Source organism: Petaurus breviceps, unplaced genomic scaffold (genome assembly GCF_028583685.1).
Source record: "Petaurus breviceps papuanus isolate PSGF00001 unplaced genomic scaffold, PetGlider_PUasm1.0 185, whole genome shotgun sequence".
NCBI lineage: Eukaryota > Metazoa > Chordata > Mammalia > Diprotodontia > Petauridae > Petaurus > Petaurus breviceps.
The window spans coordinates 37,556,767-37,578,367 of NW_027185797.1; the positions used below are offsets into that span (position 1 = coordinate 37,556,767).

Genomic DNA, 21,601 nt, shown 5'->3' on the forward strand with positions numbered 1-21,601 from the left:
CAGGTACTTAGAAGGGAGAAGGAGAATAGAATAAGAAGTGGAAAGTGAAAGAAAGAGATGACACTGGAGCTAAGGTGGGGATCAAGCCAGGAAAAAGGAAAGGAGGGATAAAAGTCTTCTAGGGAGGGGGCACAGTCAGGGCAAAGGCCTGGAGATGGGAAATGCAGTCCCATACTTATGGAGCAGGCACTGGCCAGGGCAATTGGAATAGAGAGACTTAGAGGAGAGTAAAGCAACATTAAAAATCGCCAGCATTTGTGCAAGATTCCAGGTCTGCAAAGCACTTGGTGAATATCCTCCCTGATCCTCCCAACAAGACTGAGAGGGAGGTGCTGTTATTATGCTGATTTTATGGATGGAAAAACTGAGGCTCCAGCAGGGGAAAGCCTTGAAGGAAAAGCCTGAGGCCGGATTTCAGCTCAGCTGCTCCAGATCTCTGGGCAGCCTGCACAGCATGGGGGCAGCAGTGGTTGATGAGCAGCCCCTGCTCAGCACCAGGCCCTGGGCACTGCCCCCTGTCACCCATATAGACACACGGTTCCCTACAACCTCCAGGGCCCAGCCTGTGTAGCAGATCTGTCCTCCCCCAGCCCCTGAGTCCTGCCTGTCCCTGGAGCTGCCCCAGACAGGAGGCCCCTCCCCACTGAGCCCAGCTAAGGAAACCAGGAGCCTACTGGGGGAAGGGGACAGGGCTTCCTCTTCAGAGGACAGGCCTCCCTCTCTCCACACAAGGGCTTCCTCTTTCATCTTCCTCTTTGTCCTGAACCTGACACAGATGGACAGAGCGAGCCATGGTGTTCAGGGAGTGACACAGCTCCCCACAGAACCTGCCTCTGTCCTGTCTCCCAGATGCTGCTGCTGCTGCTGCCCCTGCTCTGGGAGGGTGAGTGTGGCTGGGGCAGAGGGAGACTGGACTGAGGGGTGAGAAGATGCTGACCAGGCCTCTGTCTGCCCTCAGGGTCCCTGTGCCAGAGCCTGGAGGTGCAGCCCTCAGTGACAGTGCAGGAGGGGATGTGTGTCCATATCCCCTGTGCCTTCTACCACTACCAACTGTCACCCAATGGCCACAACCCAGTTAATGGCTACTGGTTCAAAAAAGAAGCTTTCTATGTACATGACAGTCTCGTGGCCACCAATGTCCCATGGCAGAGGGCGGAGGAGGAAGCCCAGGGGAGATTCCGTCTCCTTGGGGACCCCAGGATGAACAACTGCTCTTTGAGCATCACAGACGCCCAGTTCTCAGACACTGGGAGCTACTACTTCCGTTTTGAAAAAGGAAATATAAAATATAGTTATAGAGAAAAGCTGCTTTATGTGCATGTGACAGGTAGGATGCTGGAGATCAAGGGAATGGGCTGGCCTTGGAGACCCTGTAGCTCCCTGTGGGAGGGCTGAGAGAACATTGAGGACATGTGGGGAACCCCCCTCAGGGGGAGGGGCAGAGCCAGGGAAGGGTGTAGAAGTAGGGACCTTAGGGTTGGGGGAGGTACCCACATCTGGGAGGAACTTGAGGCCTAATTCCCCTCCCCAGCCCAGGGCTCACTATCTCTTTCCAGGCTCTCCAAAATTGATCCAGAAACCAGACATCTCTATTCCAGAGGTGCTAGATTCAGGGAGCCCAGTGCCTCTGAAGTGTACATTTCCTTGGTCCTGTGGGGAAAAGAGGCCCCTCACATTCTCCTGGATGGGGGCTGCCCTCTCCTCCAAGCTACAAAGCTCTGGGCTTGCCCACTCCTCAGAGCTCTCCTTCATCCCTGGACCCCAGCATCATGGCACCAACTTCACCTGTCAGGTGACCCTTCCTGGAGGCCAACTGAGCTCAGAGAAAACCATACAACTCAATGTGTCCTGTGAGTGCTGGGGGCAGGAGGCCTGTATCGCCCTAGTGGGGCAGGGCGAGGGGGGGGGTGCATTAAGATCCCAAGGTAGTGTCCCAGCCTGGGAAACCAGATGCCTTTTTCCTGGGCCCAGGCATGGAAAGCTGCTTCCCAGCAGAGATGCAGGCTGGGGTTTCCTATTTCCTTTCTCTCTCATTCTCCATGTTACTCAGGTAGGGTTAGCCTAGATGGCCTCTGAGCTCCCTCACACCCTGGTGTTCTGTGGTTCTGGAATTGAATCTCTTCCCTGCCTGATGCTGGGCTGGGCAGAGAGCCCCAGCCCCAGCCAGCCTGGTCCTTCTGTTGCAGACGCTGTGCAGAATGTGACCATCACCATGGCCCAGGACAACAGGACGTCAGGTATAGCAGAGCCCCAGGGTGAGGGCAGGGAGGCAACCCGGGTGCTTCAGCTTCTACTCTGAGGGTAGGCAGGGATGTCAGGGAGACAGGGCCTCTCCCTCTCTAGGCCCAGATTCTCTTTGTGCTGGGCTGCCCTTCCTCTTGGAATGAAATCAACTCCTGTTTACTCATGACTTGAAGGGTTAGAAAACATTTTCCTCCCAACAGCCGCATGGGACAGGGAGGGGGTGAGTTCTTATCCCCATTTTACATATCAGAAAACTGAGGGTCAGAGCTGTGAGGAGGGTCTAACCTACTTCACACAGGTCCCCAGTACCCAAGAGCTGTGAACTCCAAATGTAGAGTCTAAAGGTAGTTACCTCGTCACTACACCAGGCTTAGGCTGAGAGAGATGAGGCCCACCCTGGGGTCCAGTTGCCAAGGCAGGGCTTTCTCCCCTGGACCTATCAAGATTTCCCTTTTGGGGAAGCTGACTTGACTCTCTACAGTCCAGGCCAGATGGGGGGCTTTACTCCCTGGTGCAGTGATTGTGGATTCAGGGCTGATCAGGGGGGTCTGTGGGGCTTGTTTAGGAGGAGGCCGATGATGGGGATGGGTCTAGGAGGTGCTATCAGGAGGGGACAGGAGTCTGGCCTTCAGCATTTAGTGGAGGCAGGTTCAGTGTTTCCCTTGAGGCTGTAGGGCTGGTGGGTGTGGGAAACTGCAATCTAGTGGTGATTACTCTGAGCTCATTCAAAAGAAGATTCCCAGGCTCTCAGTGTAACATTTCAGTGTTCTGGGAACTTTTTTTTTTTTAATTATTTCTGTGTTTCACATTATTTTCACCTAAACTGATAAAGTGAAAGAGAGAGAGAAAAAAATAAAACAAAGATAAGGAGAAATAAAGAAGGAAGGAAGAAAAGAAAGAAGGAAAAGAAGGGATGAAGGAAAGGAAAGAAAAAGAAAGGAAGAAGGAAACAAAGAAGGGAAGAAGGATGGAAGGAACCAAATGGAAGGACAGAAGTAAGGAAAAAATTAAAAAGTCAGAAAGAAATAAGAAAGAAAACGGATAGAAGGGAAAAGGAAGAACGTAATGAAGGAAGAAAATAGAAAGGAAGAGAAAAGACAAGGAGAAAGAAAAAAGGAAGGAAGGAAAAAATAAAGAACATGGAAAGAAGGTAGAAAAGAATGAAGGAAAGAAGGATGAAAAGAAAGAACAAGAAGTTGTTAAGGAAAAGAGACAAAATGATAGAAGAAAGAAAGGAAGGAAGGAAAAAGGGAAGGAGGAAGGAAAAGAACATAAAGGAAAACTAGATCCTAGGGAAAGGCAGGGAAACTGACTTAGGCTGAGCTTGAGCTGGTAGCAGGAAGAGAGACAGGTGAGGCCTCCATTGTCTGACCCTGGGGAGCAGCCAGGTGAGATGCAGTAGAGGGAGAAGGTGCAGGAATCCAGGCTGGGCAGGGCCTAGGGGATTCCCTTCCTGCCTGGGGTCCTGTCCTCTTCCAGAGGCCCCTTCCTCCTGTGATCTTGGGGAAGTCACAACAGCATTCTAGCTCCCAGGTCCCTGCTGGGCACAGTGAAGGTGGGGACTAGGGGATCTCCAAAGTCCCTCCAGGTTCTCACTGCTGGGACCTCCTGATCTTTTTCAGTTTTTGTCCCAGGAAACAGCTCATCTCTTGTGGTGCAGGAGGGACAGTCCCTCCAGCTGCTCTGTGCTGCCAACAGCCATCCCCCAGCTGCACTGAGCTGGGTCCTGGGGGACCAAACCCTGGCCTCTTCCCAGGCCTCAGAGGATGGAGTCCTGCCCCTGGATATGCCCCACATGGTGCCAGAAGATGGAGGGACTTACACCTGCCTTGCTCAGCACCCTCTGGGCTCCAAGCAGGCCTCCCTGAGCATCTCTGTGCAGTGTGAGTATGAGGGGGCTGGACACCAGCACCATGGGGTGCTTGGGTGCTGGTGGGGAAAGGAGAGTGTCACCCACTAAGGGGGGGGGTCTCCTGTATCTTCCCACAGATGCCCCAAGGATTGTCAGTTCTTGTTCCTGGGTCCAGGAGGACTTGTCCTGTACCTGTTCTGTCCAAGCAGAGCCAGCCCCCTCCCTGCGCTGGTGGGTAGGGGGGAGGCCTGTGGAGGGCAATGGCAGCAGTGACACCTTCCAGGTGATATCAAACAGGTCAGGGCCCTGGGCCAACAGTAGCCTGAGTGGGAAGGTGGACAGGGTCCCTGACACCACTGTCAGCTGTGAGGGGATGAATCCACAAGGGACCCACACCCTGCTGTTCCAGCTGCTGCCAGGTGAGGGGTGGGGGAGCGAGGCAGCTGGGGCAGAGGGCCCAGAGGACAGTGGGCCCAATAAGGCCACAGCCCACATTCACCCCAGACTTGCTTCTTGTCCAGATGGGCCCACGCCGTCTCAGGTGTTCCCAAAAGCTCTGAGCCTGGGTGTCCTGTGTGGAGCTGGTGCCACAAGTCTGCTGGCCCTCTGCCTTCTCCTTCTGTGAGTGTGGGGGCTGGGATGGGGGGAGGATGGGGGGATCCTGGCAATGCTAGCCTGCTTTATCATCTCAGAAATCCTCAGATATCAGTGTCACCCTGTGTCAGGCACAGACTCCATAGGGTTATGAGCTGGAGAATCAGAAGGGAAGTGCCAGTCCCCTTCTTTTATAGATTAAAAAAACAAACAGAGGCTCATAGAGGAGACATGACTCGCTCAAGGTCACACTTATGGCCTGGTATGCAGTCCAATCATGATTTAGAACAGTCCAGTGGCCAGATTCCAGATCTGGTGAATCTTCCAGGATCAGATGGGAAAGCTGGTGGTGCATTGGAAAGTGGGATGGGCCTAGAGCCTGGAGATCTGAGTTCAAATGCTGACTCAGACATTTAGAAACTCTGTGAACTTGTTTAAGTCACTTCATATGAGTATCCTCATCTATAAAATGGGAATAATAAGAACACCTAGCACTGTATAAATGTTAACTATTATTACAATTGAATGAGATCATATCTAGATTAGATATCTAAATGAGCTTTGGTAAGTGACTAGCACATAACAAATCATTTATGAATGCCAGTTATTATCATTATTATTTTTATAATTGAATGGGCTTGTATCTGTGAAGTCCTTGGCCCAGTGCTTGGCACATAGTAGGTCCTCAGCTCATTCTGGCTTCCTTCCCTGGTCCCTCCCCCCTTTCAGTTCCCCAAGCTGAACGATGGGCTCAGTATCACAGATGGTGAGGGGCACACCTGGCTCTGGCCCCACTTCACCCAGGGCCCTTTCCCCAAAGCAGTGAGATGAAGGGGAGGTGGTCTGCTCCTCGGGCTGAGCATTCCTCAGAACAGGCATTCATGTTCTCCTGGACAGGAGGAGGGATGATTCCAGAATAACAGGCTACAAATTCCACTCTTGAAAAAAATATTAGGACACTTGTCCTGCTGTTTTGTGGTGCCTCTGATCTGTTTAAAATGTTTTAGGATTTTTTTTTAAATTTTATTATGTATTTTCTCTCTCTCCCAATGAGAAGAAAAACCCTAAATCCTTGTAGGAAATACACGTAGTCCAGCAAAACTTCAATTAAACATTTAAACTCAAATTCTGATTTGGCTTCTCAGTCCCGTGGCCACTTTCATTACATCCTTTTCTCTCCATTGGTTTTTTCCAATGATGGAGAAAACAGATACAGATGAGAATCTGCCTTCTCTCTGCAGAACATTGTCCTTCTCCCATCTGCTCCCAGCAGGGGCCTTGTGCCTTTTCCTGCCCCTCCCCTCTGTCCTTTACATCATCCTCAGCTTCTCTCCCAGCTTTGGCTCCGACTCAGCTTGAATGTCCCTGATCTCACCTTCCCACAGCATTGCTACACACTGACATTCCTTCTTCCTCTTGTTGCCTATCTTGTTGCCTATCCCAAGTGGGTGGGTGAGCTCCTTCTGTATCCTCATCAGTCTTTTTTATTTTATTTTTTACTTTTGTTTTTCCTTTTTTCATTAAAAATTTATTTTTCAGTTCTGAGATCTTTTCCTCCACCCATTCATTGAGAAAGAAAGAAATATAATACCCCTTATACATATGAGATCATGCAAAACTCATTTCAAAAAAAGCAAAAATGTAAGTGAAAAAATGTTTCAGTCTGCACTCTGAGTTCAGCAGTTCTCTAGTTCTCTGTGGAGGCATGTAGCTTCGTCACCACGAGACCTGTGGAATTCTTTTGTATCCTTGTCTTGAGCAGACTAACCATATATTCCATGGCTGAACATCCTTATAATAAGTGCCTGCAGTTACTGTGTACAAGGTTCTCTTGGTTCTGCTCATTTCACTTTGCATTAGTTCATATAAATCTTCCTAGGATTTTCTTAACTTTTCATTTCGTAAAGCACCATATTATCCCATCATAATTATTTACGACAACTCATTACGACAGTCATTCCTCAGTTAATGGATATTCCCTCAATTCCTAATTCTTTGCCCCCCACCCCCAAAGAGCTGCTATATATATTTTTGTGCATCCAGGACTTTTTCTTTTTCTTTGATCTCTTTGGTGTACAGACCTAGTAGCAGTACTCAGGGGTCAGAGGGTAGACAGTTTAGAACCCTTTGGGCATTGTTCCAAGCTGCTCTCCACAGTGGCTGGACCACTGCAGAGCTCCACCAAAAGTGCATTAATGTTTTTCCACACTGCCTCCAGTATTTGATATTTTTCTTTTCTATCATATGAACCAGTACAATGGGTATGAGGTAGTAACTAGAGTTGTTTCAATGTGCATTTCTCTAAATGATCAGTGATGGACAGTTTTTCATATGACTATTGAAAGCTTTGATTTCTTCTTCTGAAAAGTACCTGTGTATATGCTTTGAACATTTGTTAATTGAAATATGCCTCTTTTATATATAAATTTGTTTCACTTCCCTATATATTTGAGAAATGAGACTTTTATGAAAGAAACATGATTTAATTTTTTTCTGCTTCCTGCTTTCCTTCTAATATTGGCCTCATTGGTTTTGTTTGTGGAAAATCTTTCTCATTCCATGTAATCAAAAATATTCATTTTGCCTCCTTTTATTCTCTCTATCTCTTCTGTAGACTGTTCCCTTATCAAAAAATTAGCAAGTAATTTCTCCATGTTCCTCTAATGTGTTTATGATATCATTTTTACATCTAAATCATGTATTCATTCTGAACTGATCTTGTTATATGGGATAAGATTTGGTCTATACTTCATTTCTAGTGGACTGCTCTGAAGCTTTTCCAGTGGAGTTTGTTGAATAGTGAGTTATTATATCTTTAGTTTGGTTCTTTGAGTTTGTCTTTCAGTAACTCTAGCTACTGTGGTCATTTACTTTGGAAAGTTGTGTGCCTAATCCATTAGTCAACCACTCTATTTCTTATCTAGTATGAGATTGCTTTGATGATTATTGCTTTGTAGTACAGTTCTGGTGCTATTTGGCTTCCTTCCCCTCCTCCTTCCCTGTTGGGTAAGATTAATTTCAAAACCTGACTCTTTGTGTGGGGGGAGAGAGGGAAGAGACACAGACAGACAGACAGAGACAGAGAATATTGTTTCTTCTTTGAGCTAATTCCACTCCCACCTCCACTAACCCTCCACTTCTCCCTCCATTGTAAAAGTTCTTCCTTCCATGCTTTTTTAGCATGGGATAATTTTCCTTATTCTTCTTTTCCCTTTCCCCTTCTCCAGTGCATTCCTCTTTCTCACTCTCCCATTCTTTTCTTTGACTTCATCCCAACATAACAGACTTGTATCCATGCCCTCTGTCTATGTACTATTTCTATTGGCTTCTAACTGCCCCAACAATGATAAAGTTCTCAGGAGTTACATGTAACATCTTCACATATAGTAAGGTAAACAGTTTAACCATATGGAGCCCCTGTGATTCTTTTCATGCTTACATTGTTATGCTTCTCTTGAATCCTGTGTTTCAATATCCAATTTGCTATTCAGCTCTGGTCTTTTCATTAGGAATGCTTAAACTCTTCTATCTCATTCAGTGTACATTTTTCCTTTGTAAGATTATAATCAGTTTTTGCTAGGTTATTCTTGGTTGTAATCCTAGCTACTTTGACTTCTGGAACATCATATCCCAAGCTCTCTGTTCCCTAAAAGTTGTGGTTCAGTTGTTTCAGTGAGGTCATACTGTTTCTTTGTCACCCTATTTAGGGTTTTCTTGAGAAAAATACTGGAGCACTTCAAAATTTCCTCACAATTTCCAGCTCATTTGAGAGATGAAGAAACTAAAGCAAACAGAGTCACAGAGTAAGTGACTTGCCCAGGGTAATACAGCCAGTAAATGTCTGAGGCTGGATTAGCACTCAGCAAAGTGAATCTTCCCAACTTCAGTCTTGGCACTCTATCCACTCTCTTACATAGCTGCCCTTCATAGCAATTGAAGCTAAAACTCATGTGATCCTGAATGTGCTTCCACAGTATTTGGACTCTTTCTTTCTGGCTGCTTGCAATGTTTTCCCACTGATCTCAGAGTTCTGGAATTTAGCTATAATATTCCTGGGAGTTTTCATTTTAGGATGTCTTTCGAGAGGTGATCAGTGAATTCCATTTCTTAAGGATGGGGACAACAAAGAAATACTTATTGGCAGTGGGGCAGGAGTCAGTAGGTGGGCAGAGATTTCAGACTAGGAAGTGGGTGGAGTTAATGAGAGCATTTGCTACAGGAAGAGATGGGGTCTAAGGTGCAGGTAGAGGCTTTATCTTGAACCAAAAGGAGAGCCTCTTTTTCATCCATGATCAGAGTAAAGGAGGTATGGAAGACATCTCAGGGATGGTGGGTGAAGAAGACATTTTGTGATATGTCTCAGTGATGAGAGGAGAGGCAGAGGGGACAAGGACGATTTCTTAGTCAATGGCCTCAATCTTTTGGGGGGAGCTTGAGGCACAATCCTCAGCTGAGAGGGTAAGGGGTGAGGTGCCTGAGGACAGATGAGAAGGTTTAGAATCGCTGCTGTGGTGAGTGGAATACATAATTGTTGGAGGAGGAGAAGGATCGCCTTGCTCCAGTGAGGACCTACTTTGGAAGTATAGTGGGAGGAGCCTTCAGGCCCTGATGATTGGGAACAGTATTATCCCATAGGATCTCAGGATATAGAACTGGAAGGGACCTTAGAGACAATTTCATCCAAGTCTGTGATTTCACAGATGAGGAAACTGAGACTTAGAGTTAAGAGGGGATTTTCCCAAGACACAAGAGGGAAATAGTGGCAAGTGCAAGTCTCTCTCTCTCTCTGCTTAAAAAACAAGACAGCAAGCCTAATGAACAATCCTTAACCCAATCTTCTCTCTCTTATATCTTCCCCCATCCTCCCCTTAACTTTCTAGTAGGCCAAGATGGATTTCTATACCCCAGTGCCTGTATATCTTATTTCCCATTTTCATGTAAATTTTTTAAAATTTTTTTTAACATTTGTTTTTAAAACTTTGATTTCCAGATTCTTCCCCTTCTTCCCTCCTCACCCACTCCCACTGGGAAGACAAGCAATTCAATATAGGTTGTACATGTGTAGTTAACATAAAATGTTTCCATAGTAGTTATATTTAGAAAGACTTTCTATTTCCCTCCATTCTATTCCACCTCCAACTTATTCTATTTTTTACTTTGCCCCTGTCCTATTTCAAAAGTGTGAGTTTCTAACTAATCTCTCCCCCAATCTGCCCCCCTTTCTATCATACCTCTCTTAAGCCCTTCCCTCCCCTTCTTTCTTCTAGGGTAAGATACCCAATTTAATGTGTGTTATTCCCTCCTTAAGTCAAATTCAATGAGAGTAAGGTTGAACCATTCCTTTTCACCTCCCTGCTTTTCCCCTTTGTTGTAACAGTTTTCTCTTGCCTCTTTCATATTAGATAATTTACCCTATTCTATCTCTCCCTTTCTCCTTCTCTCATTCTCTCTCACCTCTTAATTTTATTTTTTGGATATCATCCCTTCCTATTCAACTGATCCTGTGCCCTCTAAGTATACATGTGCACACATATACACACATTCACATATGTATTTATACACACATACACCTTCCTATACATACATACATATGTATGTATACATATATATTCCCTTCAACTATTCTCAAACTGAGAAAAGTCCCATGAGCTACAATTATCATTTTTCCACATAGGAATATAAATAGTTCAACTTTAATAAGTTCCTTATGATTTTGGTTTCCTGTTTACCTTCTCATGCTTCTCTTGCTTCTTGTATTTGAAAATCAAATTTTCTGTTCAGCTCTGGGTTTTTCACCAAGAATGATTGAAAGTCCTCTATTTCATTGAATGACCATATTTTCCCCTGAAGCATTATTCTCAGTATTGCTGGGTAGGTGGCTCTTGGCTTTAATACCAGCTCCTTTGACCTCTGTAATATCATATTCCAAGTTTTTCCATCCTTTAGTGTAGAATCTGCTACATCTTCTGTTATCCTGATTGTGTTTCCACAATACTCAAAAGTGTTTCTTCCTGACAACTTGTAATATTTTCTCCTCAACCTGGGAGCTCTAGAATCTGGCTATGATATTCCTAGGAGTTTTCTTTTTGGGGATCTTTCTCAAGAGGTGTTCAGTGAATTCTTTCAATTTCTATTTTGCCCTCTGGTTCTAGAATATCAGGGCAGTTTTCCTTGAGAATTTCTTGAAGGATGATTTCTAGGCTTTTTTTTTTTTTAATCATGGCTTTCAGGTGGTCCAATAATTTTTAAATTAGGAGAGGAAGGAGCTCGTGCTCCCGCTGCGATGTGTGGTCCGGTTGGCTGGGAGGAGGCTCTCTGCCAGCAAAGTGGCCCCAAGAAGGTTCGCAAAACCTAGGAGCTGCAGCCCCAGAGCTGCCCTCACCGCCCCAGCCGCTGCCAGACGGTCCTGGGGCGCCATGGCAACCGAAACGAACACCACAGCCACTGGATTTCCCAAACAAGAAGCTGATGAGCCGATGGAAGCAGGACACGATGGAGCAGAAGAGAGTGATTCTGGGCATGCCCCCTAACCCTGAGGACAGATGCCCTTCCCACAGCCCAATTACAACAGCAAAGGGAAGCGACTCAACACAAGGGAGTTTCGGACTGGAAGAAGCTGGAGGAAGCAAGACACAACGTCATCACTGAGATGGTGGCGCTCAACCCTGACTTCAAACCACCTGCAGATTACAAACCTCCAGCAACCTGGGTAAGGACAAGGTGATAACACCACAGGATGAGTATCCAGAAATCAACTTTGTAGGACTTCTCATTGGGCCCAGGGGCAACACCTTGAAGAATACTGAGGAGGGTAATGCCAAGATTATGATGGGGGAAAGGCTCAGTGAAGGAAGGCAAGGTTGGGCACAAGGATGGGCAGATGCTGCCAGGGGGAGACCAGCCCCTCCATGCCCTGGTTACTGCCAACACCGTGGAGAATGTCATAACGGCAGTAGAGCAGATCCGGGACATTCTGAAACAGGGAATGGAAGCCCCAGAGGACCAGAACGACCTACAGAAGATGCAGCTTTGGGAGTTAGCCCCCCTGAATGGGACCCTCCGGGAGAATGACAACAGGATTTTAAGTCCATGACAGAGCTCAGAGACCCGAAGCATCACAAATACTACTGTCTGCACCAAATGTGGAGGGGCTGGCCACATTGCTTCAGATTGCAAATTCCAAAGGCCTGGTGAGCCATAGTCTGCCCAGGACAAAACCGGCATGGATAAGGAATACCTGTCCCTAATGGTAGAGTTGGGTGAAGCTCCTGTCCCAGCTTCTGCTGGCTCTGCCTCTGTGTCTGCTGCCACACCTCTGACCAGCACATCTCGACCTTCTGCCCCTGCCAGCAACCCGCCACCGCCATCTCTCATGTCCACTACCAAGAGCCGCCCACCGTGGATGAACTCGGGACCCTCAGAGAATCGTCCATACCATGGGATGCATGGCGGAGGACCTGGGGGCCTGGTGGTGGACCTCACAACTTTCCCCATCCACTGCCTAGCCTGACGGGTGGGCATGGCGGTCACCCTATGCAGCATAACCCTAATGGGCCCCCACCCCCCTGGATGCAGCCACCCCCACCACAGATGAACCAGGGCCCCACCCACCTGGGCACCATGGCCCTCCTCCTATGGATCAGTACCTGGGAAGTACGCCTGTGGGCTCTGGGGTCTATCGCCTACATCAAGGAAAAGGTACGATGACGCCACCGCTGGCTCCCAGTGGGCAGCCCCCACCCCCTCCCTCTGGCTCTCTCTCCATGGCAGCAGCAGCCTCCGCCTCCCCCGCCGCCCAGCAGCAGTATGGCTCCCAGTACCCCCTTGCCATGGCAGCAAAATACCACCATGGCAGACTACCACCACGAGCGGGGGCACAGGGTCCATCCCGCCATGGCAAGAGCAGCAGGCGTCTGTCGCAGCTTCTCCAGGAGCCCCTCAGATGCAAGGCAACCCCACCATGGCGCCCCTGCCCCCTGGGGTCCAGCCGCCTCTGCCGCCCGGGAGACCCCGCCCCCCCCACCTGGTTCCGCCGGCATAATGTACTCCCTGCCCCCTCCTCCTCCGCCTCCCATGGACCCTTCTAACTTTGTCACCATGATGGGCATGGGGGTGGCGGGCATGCCACCCTTCGGAATGCCTCCAGCTCCCCTACCGCCTCCACCACAGAACTAGACTTGATTTTTTTAAGGGGAAAAAAATACACACACACACACACACACACACACACACACACACACATATATATATATATAATTGGTCTCGTTAAAACACACGCCGAACCTCACCATATGGAGCCAGACACTGGGACGCACGCATGTTGTGTGTGTGTGCACTCACAGGGCTAGGCTGTGCCAGGAAACCTGTCCCGGGCCACTGAGGACTCACTTGGGAAGCAGGCAGGCGTTCGTAGGGGCCCCAGCTTGGGCTCTCCTGGCGCCCCGTAGCATCGAATCTCTTCTTTGTCTTCTCTCTCCTCACCCAACTCCCCTTGCTCCTCCCCAAACGGGGCCGCCAGGATCCGTCCCCTCGCCATGCCAGTGGTGCCTCTCCGTGCCCATTGGTCCTGAGGGCAGCCTCCGCAGCGCCCCTGGTGGACAGGGTGGTTCGGCAAAGCAGCCTGACTTATTTTTGTGGACGGAATCCGAACATGCTGGCTCCAGGTCGTGAATTTTTTATTATTTTTTTTCTTCCTTTTCCTTTGTATTTCCTTTTCTCTTCCTTTCCTCAGACTCTGGCCAAGGAGATGCTGTCCCCGGTCTTCCGCTGCAATTAGTCCCCCTTTCCTTCTTCCCATGCCTAGATTGTTGGCTTTCTGTAGCGGAGGGAGCAAATGGAGATTTCGCCCATGGCGGCCTGGGTAGAAAAGGCATCAGGGGTCCGGCAGCAGTCTCCTTCCTTCTTGGCTTGTGGGGGTTTTAGAGAGAGAGCCAGAAGAAGTAGGGTCCAGCCCTGGTGAGGGCAGTGGCAGGGCTTGCTCCTCCTGCTGACAATTTCTTCAATTTATTTGAGTCCCAAATGTCTGAATGTTTTTTTTTGGGGGGGGGGGGGGGTCCCCCTCTGCTCCCTCCCTCCCCCCCTTCCCTCTTCTCGGAGTGATTATGTGGACAATGATGTGTAAAGCACTCTCTCCTCATCGCTTTCTCTGCAGAAATTTCTTTTGGCCTATTATTTGGTGTACAATAAAACACTGCATTAAAAGAGGGATGTTCCATTGAGTAAAACAAAAAAAAAAAATATTTAAGCTATCTCTCCTGGATCCATTTTCCAGGTCAGTGGTTTTTCCAATGAGATATTTCACATTGCTTTCTATTTTTTTTTCATTTGTTTGGATTTGTTTAATAGTATCTTGATTTCTCATAAAGTCATTACCTTCTATTTGCTCCAATCTAATTTTGAAGGACTAATTCTCTTCAGTGAGCTTTTGAAATTCCTTTTCCATTTGGGCAATTTGGCTTTTTAAGGCATTCCTCTCCTCATTGACTTTTAGGGCCTCTTTTGCCATTTGAGTTAGTCTATTTTTCAAGGTGTTATTTTCTTCAGTGTTTTGGGGGAGGTCTCCTTTAGAGGGCTGTTGACTCACTTTTCCCGATTTTCTTACATTATTCTTATTTCTCTTCCTAATTTTTCCTCCTACTTGATTTTCAAAGTCCTTCTTGAGCCCCTGCATGGCTTGTAATATTATTTAATTAATTAGTTAATATTTATCTTGGAAGCTTTTGATGCAGGAGTTCCAACTTTGTTGACTTCTTCTGGTTCCATGTCTTCATCCCTTTTTTACCCAAAAAAGGATTCTGTGGTCTGTCTGGGCTTCCTCTGCTTGCTCATCTTGCCAGCCAATGACTTGACTTTTGAGCTCTGCTTCCAGAGTGGAGAGAGATGTGGGTTTTCACAAATGTTGTCAGAGCTATGAGGAGGGCATCCTCCCTGTAGCCCCCACAAGCTCTGGCACACTGGCCACACACCCCAGGACCACCACCCAAGATCATGATACAGCTCCAAGCAGGTCAAAGCAATAGTGATTACCCTCTGAATGGGAGCTTGGTCCCCCTACAATCTGCAGGCCAGGAGCTCTTGTGTTAGCCACACAGCAGAAGCTGCACCTCTGCCACTTCTCCCCTCGGGTGCAGGGGCCAGGCCCTTCTCTCCCATCACCTGGTTCCAATAGAGTTCCCCACTGACCTTTTACTTTCTCTTTGGTGTTTATGGGTTGGGAAGTCTGGAAACTGCCGCAGCTGCTGGTGATTCACTGGCCTGAAGTCTGCTCCAGCCAGTCTGTGCTGCAGGTCAGGGCCACCCTGGGCCTGCATGGCTCACAGGGGGACTGTGCTCAGCTTCCAGCCTGGTGTGATGGACTCTTTCTATGGGCCTTCTGGGCTGACTTCAGCAGGAGATTTGTTTCTCTCTGTCACTTTGTGGGTTCTGCAGCTCTAAAGTTTGTTTAGAGTCATATTTTACAGGTATTAGAGGTGGCTGGTGCAGGAGCTTACACCAAATTCCTACTTGGCTCTGCCCCACGTGCAAGTCTCTTGATTGTCAGTCCCATGGTCATTCCCAGACCCTCCTGTGGTTCATAGGTTTATGGCATTTGGAGCTTGGAGATGACAGAAGAGGAGAATGTCACAGGGGAAGGACCTTAGAGACCCTGGAGTCTGGTTGCCTCATTTTACAAATGAAGAGAGAGGAGGCCATTGAGGGACAATGAAATGGCCAGGGTCAGGCAGAAAGTGAATGATAGGGCCCAATTCTCTGTATCCAAGTCTAAGGTTCTCTCCCCTGCTGCCTTTCTACCTCCTCAGGGTGAAGATGTTCAGGAAGAAGTCAATGGCAGCAGCATCCAGGGGGAGAGCAGAGGTAGAGTATGCCAGCCCCCAGCCCCAGTGGCTCCCCCAGCTCTCTCAGTCCCCAGCTCCCTCCCTGCCCCAAGGCCACCTCCCCCACCTTCTACTCCTCTCCCCATGCTGGGGACCTGCTTTGACCGAACTCCCCTTTGCCCTTACTCCAGGACCCCAAGGGGCCATCCTGGAGGGGCCTGTCCCTGGATCCCATTCCACCAGCTGCAGACACAGCCCCAACCCCAGCAGCTTCTGAGGGTGGACCAGATGAGCTACATTACGCCTGCCTCAACTTCCAAGGAGTGAAAGCTGGAGAAGACCATGGATCCACTGACCCCCTCACTGAGTACTCAGAGATTAGGCTCCACTGAGCAACTGTTGAGGCCTCAGCCTTGGTTCTACACTGGGTGGTTTGCAAGTCAGTTCCTCCCCTCCATTATCATTCATTCCACAAACATGTATTAAACACCTTCTCCAGACAAATTTGGACAAGACCCATTCCCCACACTCATGGAACTTTTAATGTAGTAAAGGAATAAAACACAAGCCCAGTGTAGTGGCCCATCCACAAACTCAGACTCATCTTCATTGATTGGTATCCTCAGAGAGTCATCTGCTACCTTGGTCTCTAGGGGTCATTTTCATGGGCCACCATATATCTAACCCCAGAGCTCCTGAGCCCCCACCAGTGTGCTTCCTAATAACATTCAAAAGGCATTAACAAGAATAAGAATTGCAAAGCACCCTTCCCCAAAGACCCACTTCCCCTAGGACCCACTTTCCCATCAATACCCACAGTGTATATCTGTAAAGGGGCAGGGAGTGAGCACCAACTCTTAGTGAATGATAATAGGGTAGATGTACAGGGAACACATGTGACCAAGGTAACTAAAAATTCTGGAACTGCAGGGTCTCAATGACTTTTGTCCTTCCTGAAATGTCCTTGCAAAGTTCACTGCTGAGCATGTGCTGGATTGCTGGCCTCATTGCTGTGCTGGTCCAATCCGGTCCAATCCACTGCTAGGCTGGTTCACTCTACTACTGAACAGTGTTAGTGCTTCACAGGGCACAGCCTCTCAGCTGTATGGTTCAGTCCCTTGGACTCACTTGGTCGAGCATCTTTACTGTTCCTTTGCTAAGTACAGTTGGCTCCAGGTTTAGGGCTAGTCTCCAGAATTTCCCATTTCAAACTATGTACTGAGGAGACACAGAATTTGGATAAACCAAATTTCCTGCCCCTATGCATCTTCCAGTCCAGCAAGGAAATTATATGCAAACACAAGTAATGTTAATTTATCATCATATACAAGAGCATTAGGGAGAAACAGAGCAAAGTACCAAGTAAGACCCAGTAGTAAGGTCATTTATCAAATATTTCATGTTTACTAAGTACCTCCTACGAAGGCCTTTTGCTTGGTGCTTGAGTATTTCCAATCTCATTTCAGTAATGAGAAAACTTGGTCTCAAAAAGAAATATGGCATCATAGAGTAAGACTTGTAAGGACCTTTGAGATTACTGAACCCAAACCCCTCATTCTATGAATAAGGAAATTGAAACCAAGAGATTCAGTGACTTTCTCAAGGTATACACGTGTAGTAACTATCTGATGAGATAACAAACCCAGATGTTCCTGTCTCCGAATCCAGAACTTTATCCTCTATACAGAACTGCACAAAATGATATAATCAAGAAGGAATAAGGCTAGAACTGAAACTCCCACTTACTAATGTCTATATTCCTTCCTTCCTTCCTTCCTTCCTTCCTTCCTTCCTTCCTTCCTTCCTTCCTTCCTTCCTTCCTTCCTTCCTTTCTTCCTGCCTGCCTGCCTTTCTTCCTTCCTCCCTAACTTTCTTTCTTTCTTGCTATCTTTTTTCTTCTCTTTTCTTTTATCCTCTCCCTTCCTTTTTTTTATTCCTTCCTTTCTCTTCTTGTCTTGACTCTGTCTTTATTTTTTTCTCAATTTATCTGTCTCTCCTGTGATTTCACTGGCACAGAGAAATCCATCTACCAATTCATGTTGCTACCTTTAGCCTTAAAGACTTAGTTGCCTGAAATGCCTAGGGAGTTTAGAGTTAAATGACATGCACAGAATCACAAAGCTAGTTGAGTCTGGAGAAAGGACAGCACACACTCTGGAGTTATAGGATCTGGGTTCAAATCCCACCTTTGTCACTTCTTACTCTTGTGACCTTGCACAAATCTCCTCTCCTGTCTGGCTTGAAATTTTCTCACCTCTAAAATACACGAGTTGCCCTCGATCATTTTGAAGGTAGTGTGTGGCTCCAAATCTATGATCCCATTACTTGAACTTAAGTTTTCCTGATGGGGAGGCCTAAGAGATTTACCTAGCAATGACTTAACTTATATTTTGTATCTCCTCTTTCCCACACCCTAAAGAAATGTAAACTCTGTGAGGACAGGAACTGCTTTCTTCCTTTTGTTTCTCCGGTACCTTCACCACAGTTCATATGTAATAAATCTTTGCTTAATTGAATTCTGTCCAACATTCCTTCTACTGTTCCACATTGCCTCCGAGGTGCCTTGGGAATGGCATGGAGCAGTGGGGACCTGGGCTGAGGAGACACACAGAAACTGTAATGGGATACTGCTTCTTCCTTAGGCCACTCCCAGGTGCTGCCATAGAACCAGAAACACTGATTGTGGATGTGGGAGATGTGGTTTCAAAAACCACATGTGTCTACAGCTTAGTGGCTAAGAATAGACCTGAGTGTGAGTCTCACCACCTAATCTCTGTCTGCCTCCTCTGTCTCTTCAGATGTAAGATGAAGAGATTGGATTCCTATTGTTGTTTGCACTTCTAAACTTGTAATCCAATGATCCAATGTGCGATATCTCATGATAGCCATTGCTAGCATTTACATGACACTTTAAGATTTCCCTAGTGCTTCACAAATATTCTCTCATTTGATTACCTTATAATAGCTCTGGGAGGTAGGTGTTAATATTATCCTCATTTTACAAATGTGGAAACTGAGTCAAACAGAAGTTGTGACTTGCCCAGGGTCACACATTTGGGAAGTCTCTGAGGCAGGATTTGAACTCAGGTTTCCCTGACTCCAGCTCTGGTGCTCTGTGCGCTATGGAACCATCTGACTGCCTTCACAGACCTAAAAATTTTCACTATTATTATGACCTGCAAAAACTGTTCATGTCCCTTCCTCAGTTTCTCCATATACATCTCTAAAAGGTCTATATGGCATTGTGATGTTTAAAAAGTTTGACTTTCAGAGGGGGCAGAACCAAGCTGGAAGAGTACAAACAGGACTTCCACATGGCTCCCACTTCCACCTCCTCCAATTCGTGTAAAAAATGACTCTAAACAAACTTTGGAGCCACAGAACCCACAAAATGACAGAAAGAAGCTAACCTCCTGATGAAGAAAGCCTGATAGGCTGGCAGGAAGGGGCCAGCAGAGAGCTCTGGGAGCTGAAGGCAGCCCTGGGTGCGCCAGAGGTTTTAGCCTCAGGGTGGCCACAGCCAGCCGTTGGCTGGAGGGACTTCAGATCATCAGCAGCTATGATGGTTTCCAAAATTATCAACCCATAGATGCTAAGGACAAAGTGAGAGGTTAGTGCTGTGTGGATTTTGGGAACTGGAAGTTCGGGAGTGTGGTCCGACTTTTACCCCCTGGAAGGAGAAGTCACTGAGGGACCACAGCTGTGCAGCTGCCTCCACGTGGCTGCTTCAGAGCTAGCTCCTGGCCTGCAGGATGTAGGAGGACCAAGCAACCAGTCTGAGGGATAATCACTTTTTTTTTTTTTTGCCTTTTGGAGGGCAATTGGTGTTAAGTAACTTGCCCAAGCTTACACGGCTAGTTTTTTTTGTGTGGGTATTAAGTGTCTGAGGCTGGAACCAAACTCGGATCCTCCTGACTTCAGGGCCAGCACTTTACTCACTGCACTACCTAGCCACCCTGGTAGTCACTCTTGCTTTAACCTAGGATCTGGATCACTGTCTAGGGTGGAGGTCCTGGGGTGCGTGACCAGTTTGCCAGAGCATGTGCAGGCTTCAGAGAGGGCAGCCAACTCATCTTTGGCAGCTGAGAAAACCCCAGCAATTTGGGACAAAGCTCCCCTCTCTGGTAGTAGAGTTCTACTGTGGCAAAAAGCTCAAAACTCAAATAATTGAGTGGCAACATGAGCAAGCAAAGGAAGCAAAGCAAGCACAGCAATCCGAATTTACACTCCTATTTGAGGGACAAAAAGAATCAAAGCATGGAACAAGAGGAAGACAATGAAGTCAGAACTCCTGCACCAAAAGCATCCAAGAAAAATATGAGTCAGTTACAGGCCATAGAGGAACTTAATAAGGATTTTGAAAACCAAATAAGAGAAGTGGAGGAAAAATTGGGAAGAGAAATGAGAATGATGCAAGAAAATTATGAAATGACAGTCAACAAATGAAGAGCATTTTTCATTCAACTTGACTGAAGAAAATAGCACCTTAAAAAATAGACTAACTCAAATGGCAAAAGAGGCTCAAAAAGACAATGAGGAGAAGAATGCCTTAAAAAGCTGAATTTGCCAGATGGAAAAAGAATCTCAAAACCTCACTGAAGAGAATCATTCTTCAGAATTAGATTGGAGCAAATGAAAGCTAGTGACTTTATGAGAAATCAAGATACTATTAAACAGATCCAAACAAATGAAAAAATTGAAAGCAATGTGAAATATCTCATTGGAAAAACCACTGACCTGGAAAATAGATTCAGGAGAGATAATTTAAAAATTATTGGACTACCTGAAATCCATGATCATACCTAGAAATCATCCTTCAAGAAACTCTCAAGGAAAATTGCCATGATGTTTTAGAACCAGAGGGAAAAATAGAGGTTGAAATAATCCACCCATCACCTCCTGAAAAAGATCCCCAAAAAGTTTGACTTTCTGTGTGACCTTACAAGAGCTCTTCCCCTCTCTGGGACAATAACACCTTGACCCCTTGTCACAGGGCTGTGGTGACAAGTAAATTGTCTAGTACAACCTTCTTGCTTAACAAGTGGGGAGACAGAAGAGCAGAGGGGAAATGCAATTTCCCTGAAGTCACAGGGATGGAAAATGACAGAGCCTGTTTTCAAACCCAGTTCCCCTGACCGCAAAGCAGGGTCTCCTTCTACTCCACAATTTTCTTGCCTTTTAAACCTGTAGAAGACTGTCCCAATGGGAGAATGAGTTGAACTGAGATACAGATGGTTAGGTAGAAAGATAAGACAGACAGATAACAGATACAGATAAAGTGATATAGAGGTAGATATAGAGACAGATAGAGACAGTATGATGGATGAAATCTCCAGTCACTGAGGTGTAATGTAATGCCAAAAGAAGGCAACTTCCCAGGTTCAAAATACCAGCATAGGTGCTCTCTATTTTATTCAGTGACAAACCAAGAACAGAGAAGATCAAAACATGACATCATTCAAAATACAGCATTTACTAAGCTTGATTAAATAATCTCCAAGTACTACCCCACCCCAGGACCTTCCAATCATTCAATCAATTACAAAGTCTCTGTTCTAAATACTTCTCCACCCCTAGGCTATACCTTAATTAAGTCCACCACAAAGCCCTTCTTCTCAAATGGAGATTAGTTTCCAAACATAAGGTCAAAAGTTCCCCACCCCTGGATCACAATTGAATCTACCCCAGAGTTACATCAAGTTTAAACACAGCACTTAATACCCAAATGGAGGTCTTTTCTTCATCTTGACATGAGGCAAGTTCTCAGCAATCTTAGTTCCTGGGGAGACAAGGCTTAGCAAGGCCATAAGATACATTGCCAGTCCCTTCATGAATTCATCCTCTGTCTGTAGAACAGTCCTAGAACCCCTGAACACATTAGCAAAACCCTCTCCCAGGATTTCTGTAAACATACAACAAGAAAATCCTTCTTCAGGGCTTCTGAACCAACAGAAAGGCTCCCAGACCCCTGCAACAACAGCACTGTCCTTCACCAGTGGACAGTATTCACTCTGTCTGCAGGACAGTCTCCAGACCCCTGCAACAACAGCACTGTCCCTCACCAGTGGACAGTATTCACTCTCTGTCTGCAGGACAG

The 21,601-nt window shown here is 46.8% G+C and overlaps 1 protein-coding gene and 1 pseudogene across 2 annotated transcripts in view; both read left to right on the forward strand.

Annotated features, from left to right (window-relative positions):
* Positions 1–18,020, forward strand: part of LOC138161849 (sialic acid-binding Ig-like lectin 13) — a 70,754-nt gene extending 52,734 nt beyond the window's left edge. Inside the window, exons 1-9 of one of the 2 annotated variants that reach the window (XM_069088857.1) lie at positions 746–883; positions 959–1,327; positions 1,557–1,850; positions 2,187–2,237; positions 3,867–4,127; positions 4,234–4,515; positions 4,618–4,717; positions 15,490–15,544; positions 15,696–18,020. In XM_069088857.1, coding sequence (XP_068944958.1) covers positions 850–883; positions 959–1,327; positions 1,557–1,850; positions 2,187–2,237; positions 3,867–4,127; positions 4,234–4,515; positions 4,618–4,717; positions 15,490–15,544; positions 15,696–15,896 — 1,647 coding nt within the window. In that variant the 5' untranslated portion in view covers positions 746–849 and the 3' untranslated portion in view covers positions 15,897–18,020. Of the gene's footprint in view, positions 1–745; positions 884–958; positions 1,328–1,556; positions 1,851–2,186; positions 2,238–3,866; positions 4,128–4,233; positions 4,516–4,617; positions 4,718–15,489; positions 15,545–15,695 lie in introns of those variants that run through there. The other variant, XM_069088858.1, reaches the window with a different exon arrangement.
* Positions 11,138–12,865, forward strand: LOC138161525 (splicing factor 1 pseudogene; annotated as a pseudogene).
* Positions 18,021–21,601: the final 3,581 nt, after the last annotated feature.